This window comes from Lycorma delicatula, chromosome 1 (genome assembly GCF_047948215.1).
Source record: "Lycorma delicatula isolate Av1 chromosome 1, ASM4794821v1, whole genome shotgun sequence".
NCBI classification, from domain to species: Eukaryota; Metazoa; Arthropoda; class Insecta; order Hemiptera; family Fulgoridae; genus Lycorma; species Lycorma delicatula.
The window spans coordinates 387,483,668-387,494,366 of NC_134455.1; the positions used below are offsets into that span (position 1 = coordinate 387,483,668).

Consider the following 10,699-nt stretch of genomic DNA (forward strand, 5'->3'; position numbering starts at 1 on the left):
ATTTTAAAAGTTAGATTTAAAGTTGCAAAAGAAATTAAACAACTACAGGATTTTGTGAGTGTTGGTGAGCAATGAAGTAGTAGGTGTTTGAAAACAGTGATGAGAAGACTAATTTTCCCTCTAAATTACAAGACAAGAGAAATATTTGACTCTTTTCACTGAATTATTTCTAGATAATTTTAGAAAATGTGATCAAATTTTGAATATATTAATTATAATAATTTTTGTTAAGTTTATGAATTAATAATATGCATTGTAAGTATTATATGCTAAGTTTAAGAATAATACAGTATATTCAGAAAGTAACTGTACAACTGTCGCACATTAATTTTGTGCTGGGTTCGCTCTGCCATAAACTGGTGAATGATTTCACAATAAAGAGCTGAATTTATTGTATCTACAAAGAATATTGGGCAAACTATTCCCATGAATATTGTAATCCACATTCCAATCTTCTGGTGATGTAAAGTACACATGAGGATTGTTGGTAGAACATAAATGTGAGTTCTGTGCATGCACATACCCTGATAAATGGAAACATGCCTCATTGATATAGAAAGTATAGTCCAAATTATCAGAATTTTCCGCTGAAACCATTCACAGCATTGAATTCTCGTTCCACAGTCTGTAGACAGTAATCTTTGAACTGCCTTCACTTTATATGGAATGAAACTGAGATTCTTACAGACTGCCTTGAAAGCAGTTACAGCACTATTTTTCTGTCGAATCCAATTTTCCTATGGACTTTTTGGGACTATGTTACATAGTGATATATTTTGCAGTTTTTTTCATCATGTGCTAATAGTCTACTACTAAGGTCATTGTCCTTTACCAACCAATCCTGTCTCCTTAAATTTCTCTATTAGTGCTCTAAATTATGTTGATTAGGAACTAGTGTACTTGGAAATCTGGTCTTTTACTGTTTGTGTGCAATCACTATGCTCATGGAAGACATATTCAATGTGATATATTTGGTGTTCTAAAGTTAACATTGTTCTGAGCACATACGGAAAGACATTGTCTCGATTATTCAAAAGTAACAAACACACTATGAACAAAGAACCTGACACAAATTCTACATATGCAGGATTATCAGTCTTGCAGAAAACATTATTCACGGCACGAATGCAATCCCTCAACATATAGTAGTGTTTATATAGGTGAATAGTTACTTTTTGAACGCACTGTATTATAAAAATCTTTTGCCTTATATCATGGAATAATATAAACACTAATTAATAACTATTCTATAATCCCTTTTAACCAATTCTCTCCCTAATGAATAAAATTCAAATAACTAAACTGTAAAGTAATCTATACAACACAATAGAGCTTTAAGATCAAATTATGTTTCACACTTCAAACTCCCAAAGAAATTGCAAAGAGAAATTACACATAAGTTGGTACCACCACCATATTGTATTCATATAAATTGCTTACTAGTTCAGGTAAGAATAAATTTATCTAACAATTGTAAAACCATTAAAAATATATCAGTTGAATATATCAGAACTGTTTTTAAAATAAAAAATAGACTATGAACTGAGGCAACAAATGAATGAAACAATTGCACTTAGAAAGAAAATGGAGTTATAAAGACATAAAAATAATGTGATGAAAATTATATTAAATTGGAATTGGAAATCTATATTTGTATACTTTCTTTTATTTAGTATTAAGTACATATAGATTACTAATGTATATTAGTAATATATTAATTGGAGGTGGACACTTTTGCTTAGTTAATTGCAACGTAAATATAAATTATAGTAAAGTATTCTAATTACTACGATTTTTCCAAATAAATAATAAATTTATTGAAATCCATAATAGTTGCAGAACTTAGATAACTGTTAATCAATAAAATACTGTTTTTATTTTTTTTTAGTTTTAGAGAACAAATAAAATCCTTTTTCAAGATAAACATAATTTATTTTATAACAGGCAGAAGAATTACAAGTGATAAAATTAAAAATGTTAAAAACCCACAAAGCCATTTTGAAGAAACATCTACTTTAAGTGACCCCTGGTGCTTATAACAGTAAGACTAATCTAAGAACCTGCTCTAAGATGATATCTGTGTAATGCAAAAACTGCATCAAAATCGGCCCAACTGTTTTAGAGAAACACATCTACTGCAGCGTCCCCTAGTTTTCTATAACCATAAAACATTTCTTAAAACCTGCTCTGAAGTGATATGTAAAAAATCGCATCAAAGAGGTCCAGTAGTTTTTGAGGAAAATGGTAACAGACATACACAACCTCTTACCCCAAACGCAGATATCATCTTTATTCCGTTGTGTGTAAAACGAAATAATTATCTGTTGATTATTATTAAATAAATAATTATTTTCTGAATCGAGTTAGTTTCACTGTACTTGTGTATTATACTGTTACTGATGTGGATCTTAACAAAATTTAAAATAAACATTGTATAAATTTCCAAAACACATGATAATTTGTCTGTTTGGTTGGCTGTATAGTGAACATGATTACTCTCAGAGAAAGCAACTGATCAGAGCACCTTGCACCTCAGATGCTTTTCACCCATCACAACTACAAGAAAGACTAAGGCAAATAGTGTAAAAATGTGTTATGAGCATGGTGAACTAGGTGATGGTTCGTGGTTGGGTCAAGACCCGGGGGGGGGGCATTATGGTGCTCAACCTCTTTGACATTAGGAATGCTTTCAACAGCCTATTATGGTCATCGCTTGCAGATAAGGGGATTGACACCTACCTGAGGTGGGTGCTGCAGTCCTATTTCTGCCAAAGGACTATCTGGTTTCAGTGGTTGGGCCAGGTTTATGGTCGATCAGGGTTCTGTTCCGGGACTGCTATTGTGGAATATAGTCTATGATGGGGTCCTCAACCTTGTATTCCCTGAAGGAGTTGTTCCTGTTGCCTTTGCTGACGATTTGGTCCTAGTCGTAGTGGCCAGGACTGAGCAGTTCATGATTGACAGGGGGCAACGAAGCCATTAAGCTAGTCAGTGGTTGGCTACTCAATAAAGTGTTGGAGAAGACCAAGGTACTGGTAATGGCTGGAAAACGGAGATTGGAGTCTTATCACCTTTCAGGTGCAGAGTTTGTCTGTGTTTCCTGTTACTTCGGTGAAGTACCTCAGGGTTTGGCTAGATGGGAGGTGTTGTTCCTTTCGGAGACATATTGCTGAAGACGCGATGAGAACAGAGTAGACTGTGACTGCGCTGAGCAGACTCCCTCAGTAATGTCCGCAAATCTAGGTCGTCTAAACAGCGTGTTTATTCAACCTTCAAGGTAATGTTGTATGAGGCTCCTGCTTGGAAAAAGGCCCTGAACACTGAACATGTTAGGCCAATCCTGGTTCAGAGAAGGGTTTCTCTGAGAACCTGCTCTGAATACAGGACTGCATCGTTGAGGCGACTTTTGTTATTGCTGGTACACTACTGATGCACTGGTTGCGTAGGTTCAGGGCTACTACCACAGGAAGGATAGGACCTTGTCCTACGGTATTCTTCTGAACTGGTAGCATAACAAGTAGGAGACAGCAGCGAAGGGTAGATGATCATTTAAATTAATTAATCATGTCGTGCCGTGGGTTGGTAAGGGTATGGGGAAGTTGACTATTTCTTAATCCAGTTTCACTCGGGGCATGGCTGCTTTAGATCGTATCTGTTTCAGTGTGGGTGCAGCAAGAAAATTTGTGCTTGTAATGTGGTGCCCTTGATGATGTTGAGCACATTATCTTTAAATGCGATAGGTGAACAAATTCAAGGGTGTGGTGACGAATCCTCTTGATACCAACAGTATTGTTGGTGTCAGCTAGATTCCACCGAAAAGTGGAATGCAGTCTTTACATGATGGGGGAGGCGCCTGTCGACGTGTGAGTTCTTCATTGATGCCCGTGGGACTCTGCTGAGTTCCTGCTGCCCCTATAGTCTGACAATCATGGTGATAAGCATTATCGCGGGGAGTATTATCACAAAATAAAGTGTTTTCGGACAAATGTATGTATGAACATTTTTTCTTATTTCCAAATTATTTCTCTTTGTTCCTGAATCAGCCTGTATATTTTTTTAATTACCTGTTATAAATGTTTTGTTATTAGCATCATTATTTGTTCGTAAAACAATAACTGGAGGTATGATGGGGTTTTCATCTTGCATTAAATAAAATAATACCATCCATGTTACAGCATATCCAGATAGTTTATCTGAACTAATGAAATTTGTAAGAGTCATCCATTTTTTTACAACTACTATTACATCTTGTACTCTGCTATCATGTTTTAAAAATGTACTGTAGAAAAAAATTATTAATTTAAATATTCTGAGTAATCATTACTTATTTATTTATTCACTTTTTAAATTTCATAAAAGTACATCATTAAAAATGCATTACTTATTTCTAACTTTAAATATCTCATCCTTACTCGCACCTTTACTCAATTTCTCAAGAATCAACATATTTTCATTTACGAAAATACAGTTACCAAGTTCTAGTAATAGTTATTCTAACATAATTAGTTCATTCACTTCTAATAAAAAATAAAGCAGACTTCACTCCACATCCACTGAAGAAAGAAAAAAATCTTAATTTTTAAACATTTAGTTTTTATATCAGTATTCTTAAATTATTAACTTTATAAAAGCATATATTTTCTAAAGCAATTATCATCCTCATATATATTTAATTCTTTTATATATATATATATATATATATATTTCATCAATAAACATTTTCGATTTTCAGCAGGTAAATATAACTGTAGTAAAATTTATAATAGAATTCATTCCGTAGTTAGGTTAGTGAAGAGGAATATTTCCAAATTTAATAAGTCATTATGTTTTCCCTAATTAAAATGATTCATTTAGTTTATAATCTTTATTTTTATCGATCATCTAACAAACAGGAGAGTCAATATAATTTGAAATGTACATCTTTACAATGGTAAATAAATTTGAGTTTTTACTTCCTTGTATGAAGTAAGGAGTATTGTGAATGTGAAAAATTATGATTTTCAGATTTCAATGAAAATATCAATTTTGACCATTTCTGAATCCATTTTTATTAGTTTTGGCGTGATGTCTGTACGTACGTATGTGTTTCACATAACTCAAAAACAATTAACCATAGGATGTTGAAATTTTGGGTTAAGGACTGTTATAAAATCTAGTTGTGCACCTCCCCTTTTGATTGCAATCGACTGAACCAAAAGTGTTCAAAAAAGCCCAAAATCAAAAAAAAAAATTGGATTATTGGAAAAATAAAATTTTAATTAATGAAATATTTCTTACAAGGGGAAGGCACATTAGTTTGAATCAGACTTCATCTACTTTTTATTTTAACTTTTTTTTATTTAAATATATTATATATTATTATATATATATATTATATATAATTATTTAAATAATTTGGTAGGTTAAACGAAAGGGACTGAAGCAGCTGTTCTGTTACCTTACACTGAAAGTTAAGGGCACTTGCTCAGTCCTATACATACAAGGTTAATTGTCTATATTTCGGTACACTTTTTCAGAAAACCAGAAAAGATAACTGCATAGGACTTTCTTTGCTTCATTTTTTACAGGGTTTTGTTCAATGCTATGGATTTGGTTTTATTTTAGTGTTTCATATTTTTTAAATTTTTACTATAATTACTTGTGTTTTTCCTGTGCCCAAAAGAGAAATAATTATTTAAAGTTTTGTAACATGTTATTTGAAAATCAGTTTCCATAGTGTTTTCTTTAAAAAAGTGCAAAAAGAATTGTTCAAATACTTTTTCTGGTTGTTGAGAAAAGTGTACCTAAAGATTAAAATACAAGATTTTTGGGAAATCAACTCTAAAGATTGGACTGGGGACTCACCTGAGAATTAAAAAAGTGTCAGTGCATACCAGCACTAAAAGAAGGGTTATCAGAATCCTCCTGCTCTTCGTAGTGTTCTCATAGCTGAAGACTAATTGCAAATTTTCTTTTCTGCTGAAGACTCTGTCTGCATTTTTTAAAATTTCTTGTATATCCCTCTCAGCCTCCCTGATACGAGTTTCATCAAAATGTTTGGAAACTCTGACAGTTCTCCCCAGGATTTAAGCTACCTTTTCAAACATTAAACATTTTGTCATGTTCCCAGTTACAACAACATAAACACCAAATTCCAGAGTACTCCTACGTACAATTACATTTTTGGTATTCTTGATCAGATAATATTGTTCAAAGACTCGCTTGCATTCTGCGTACCACAATGCAGACATTTTTGCAGCAGGACTGGATTTGAAAGATCTTTAAATATCGGTTTAATTTCCTGCATTACTGTTTTGGTAGGTGTGTACGTTTACTGTGGTCATATAGTAGTTTAGCTGAACGACATATTTACATATTACACATTTACATGACTCATCATCAAACTGCGGATAGGTTCTTCATTAGTAGATGACAAGTGGAAATACTCAGTTCAAATAGCACATTTCATGTCATTTTCCCTACTGGTGTTTCTCAAAGTAGCTAAACCATAATAAGATTTTTATTTCATCAACAATAATTAGTCGGCAGATAAATTTTGGGGAATTGGCATAATTTGCATACACATATTTCTGATAAAGGGTTATTCATCATCGAAACTGAATATGTTCTGATTGAATATCTTCTAAGTTTTCCTCAGCTTTTCTTTTGGAACCAGTCATCTACAAACAGTATTTTCCTTCGCTTTCTTTCCGACATTTTTACGGTTGTTGAATTTCTTAATTCTGAGCATTGTTTTAAGAAAACAAACTAGGCTTGTTTACCTATAAATTACAATAACAGAAATGAAAATGTACAAGAAAAATCAAAATAACTAACTGTATTGCACTAAAACTTTATCAGTTACCACAAAAATCAACAAACATTCACAACTCATAGAACATACAAAACAAAACCTGAACAACTCAAAAGTAACACACATGTGAGCAGGAAAGGAAATCCAGCTACAAAAAATTCAGTTGCCACAAAATAAGTGACTAAATAAAAGAAAGTATAATGTAAAACTGTCTTTTTAAATATTTTTGCAGTAGAAATCTTCACTCAAATATCATGTGCTACATATATTAAATTAAACAGAAGTAGAAGAATTTAAAAATGCAAAACAAATATCAATTTTTTTTGTGCAAGTGCCCTTAAATTACTACACTGAAAGATAGTGTACTAATTAACCACCATAATGCTGATTATAAATTAAAATCATATACACTTACATCTGATTATAATAATAAAGCATCAGTGAAAGATTATGAGATTTACTCTTGAGTGATTTACAGCAAGTAGTGCTTATTAATAATAGTTATATTAATTAGTATTGCTAAGAAATCAAAAATTAATACTTGTGTACACAAAATTTGGTAATAATTAACAAATAGATAATATTGAACATGTTATATTTCAAAAACTTTTATTAATTTATAAATTTAAGATAAAGATGTAATAATTAGTTTAAAAAATTAAGTAAGGAAATATGGAATGCAACTTTGAAGACTAATGAAAGTTTTTTAGAAATGCTGACTGATTAAACAAATTTAGTAGGATATAATTAAACATAACTAAGAGTGTAACTTACTCAGATTTTGCTCTAAAGAGTCACTATTACATACACATTTTACTAAAGAAAAAAAGAACATTAAATTGTTTTACAATCTGTTTCAATCTTTTGTACGATTGATGCATAAGCGAAAGTTACTGCTGTTGAGCTACCACTAGAGTTGTCAATTCATTCATTATTCATTCAATGACAAATTTGTTAGTTTGATAAATCAACAAGGCTGAGTGAAGAAGGAATTTGAAAAAAAATTCATCATTAATTTTCTTAATAACTGTTTTCTTGTTCGTGACAAAAACTATGCCATTTCCCAGCATGCCATATTGTTTAAAACTGATTAGTAGAGTAAAACTAACAATTAGGTTTATTAAAAATATAAATCATTAATCAACTGGAATCAGGTTTTGTGTTAAGAAACAAAAGAATTCATAAGATTTTTGACCCTGATAGGTTTTTGTACAAAATCCTAAGAAAGTGTAAGTAATTAAAAGAAACTGTGATTGATAAAAACTATTAAACCAGCCAAGAGCCAAATCTTGAACATATCGTTAATTTATTCTCCCAGCTGAGTCGTTAGAAAATTAACCTCCATCATTCTGATTATCAATTAAAATCATTTATATTTATATCTGATATTAATAATAAAACACTATCACCATATAATCCTGTACACATACCTGATAAGTTCAGTACTTTTGTCTACTAAACCATTTACAAAGAATATGTTACATTGACCTTTATCTTTATGGTTAGTAGAAATAACTGGATTTCCGTTACTATAAGTTATATTGACTTCATTGAAATTGTCATTACTTTTCAAAATGTATTTAAGTTCACCAGCTGCTTCAGATAATGGTGCTGCATTTTGAATCTTGTAGCCTAAAAAGTTGTCATCTATAAAAAAAACCTCAATGTAAATATAAATGTTATATGCTATATTATAATTTTTACTGAAGTTTTGTATCCTTAATAAATACATATATATTATGATCATCCACAAAGTAAAGAGTGTTTTGAACTACAAAAATCAAGATAAAAATTAATTAAACAATTTTTATTTTATATTTACAGAAATTCTTAAACTCTGTTTCAACAATGTCACCACAGATAATCAAAAACTTGTCACAGCGTGGTACCATTTTCTCTATACCTTTATTGTACACTTCTGCTGCTAAGTTATTAAACCATTTATCCCATCTTTCAGGTCATCATCATCTTGAAAGTACCTACCTCCTAAAAACTCTTTGACTTTGGGAATAAATGATAATCACTACGTGCCAAGTCAGGGCTATCTGGTGGATGCTGAAAAGGCCAAACTGTTAAAGCATATCTGAAGTTGCTGTAGCTGAGTGTGGGCGAGCATTATCAAGGATGAAGGCAATGCTGCTGGACAGCACACCACCCCATTTTATCTGAATGGCTTGAGAGGGGGTATTTGTGGCCATTTTCTTTAATGAAGGACACTCAGTAACAGTCCAATTTTTTGTTTATAAGTACTAATATTCAGAGCAATTCGAGAAAATCATCGATTCACAATTTCTGTATTGAGCGATTCATTCAAATGTCTACAAAGGGGAATTCAGAATAGGTGGAAAGGAATGTTGTCATCAGGCATTGTCTTTCTCCATGATAATGCTTGGTTGCACACTGCAGCTGTAACAAAGAAGCCCCTGTAGCGTTTTCATTGGGAAGTGTTTGATCACCCACCATACAGCCCGGACTTGGCTCCATCCGATTTTCACCTCTTTGTTCACATGAAACGCTGGCTAGGAGGACAACATTTTGGCACAGACATGAACTGCAGACCAGTGTAGAAACATGGCTAAAAATAGAGGCGGCTCCGTTCTATGATGAGGGTATTGGAAAGTTGGTCCCACGCTACAACAAATGTCTAAATCAGAGTGGCGACTATGTAGATAAATAGTGTAACTATGTAAGTACTTGTTACAAATAAAATTTTTTTATTTTCAATGTGGTTTTAATTTCGTGGCCGATCGGACCTTGAAAAAAAATAACCCTCATATATATATATATATACCAAGGCATTATATATATATACCAACCTAACCAAGGTATTGAACCAAGGCAGCAATTATTCAAACAATAAATGAAGGCAACAAAAGAAATCCAGTAAAAAAATAGTTTTGGGAAGTTTTAGAAACAGGAATTCAATTTATAATGTATCAAACATAATATAAAAAATTTAACTAAAATTTAATATAAAAATTTAACACCCAAATTGTTATAGAGAAAATTTTAAAAGTATAGAGGAAGAATATCCTACTCATAAAACTATGATTAAAAATGAAGAAATATAATTGGCGCATAAACGTTTTAATATGAAATTAATGTTGATTAATTTTAAAAGATTACCCAACTCTATCTAGGAGAATATCAAATCGATCAGGTAGTAATTTCTAAAAAGTACAACAGAGAAATAATGAAAGTTAAATTTAAAAAGTTATAAACATACAGATAGATTATTATTTAACTACCATAAAAATAAAATTCATAGTCTAAAATAAACAAAAATTCAACAATTATTTTAAAATTTGTTATAAATAAATTAAAATCTGACTGTCAAGTTAGTGAAAAATTTAGGAAAAAAAGTGGAAAGATTAAAGCAGAAAGTTTGAAAGAAATGAAAATTAAAATAATGAAAACTGCAGAAGAAACTTGTCTTTCGAAGAAAAACGAAAATATAGAGGTTTTAAATTTGACATATGGACTTGGAGAAGATGAGAGTATTCACAGAAGAAAGACTATAAATTTTAAGCAGATTAGGAACAAAGTCTCTAAAATAATCAATTAAACCAAAAAGAATATGATTTTCAAAAAAGTAATACGAGTGAGTTTTTTTAAACTTTTAAAACTGATGTGACAAAATATCAACTTCCTACTCTTTGTTTTAGGAAGGAAATGAAGAGTTAGGTTTAAATAATAGAGACAACAACAAATTCTTACTAAAAATTTTGAAAAACTATTTAACTATGAAGATTTAACCTTTTGAAAAGATAGAAAATTATAATTATTTAAAAAATGTCAAACTCAGATTCTCATAATGAAAAAGAAATTAGGGCCACAATTAAAAAGTTTAAAGACAAATCAGTCTGAGAAGACTTGATAGTTGTAGAAATGTGAAAAGAGGCGAAT

General features: G+C 31.2%; 1 protein-coding gene across 1 annotated transcript; it reads right to left on the bottom strand.

Moving 5' to 3' along the window:
* Positions 1 to 369: 369 nt before the first annotated feature.
* On the bottom strand, positions 370 to 8,685 carry LOC142317986 (uncharacterized). Its single transcript, XM_075354521.1, has 4 exons — positions 8,616 to 8,685; positions 8,224 to 8,440; positions 4,065 to 4,279; positions 370 to 524 (listed from the first exon to the last, which is right to left on the bottom strand). The coding sequence occupies exons 1-4, from the start codon at positions 8,683 to 8,685 to the stop codon at positions 370 to 372; spliced, it is 657 nt and encodes a 218-aa protein (XP_075210636.1).
* Positions 8,686 to 10,699: the final 2,014 nt, after the last annotated feature.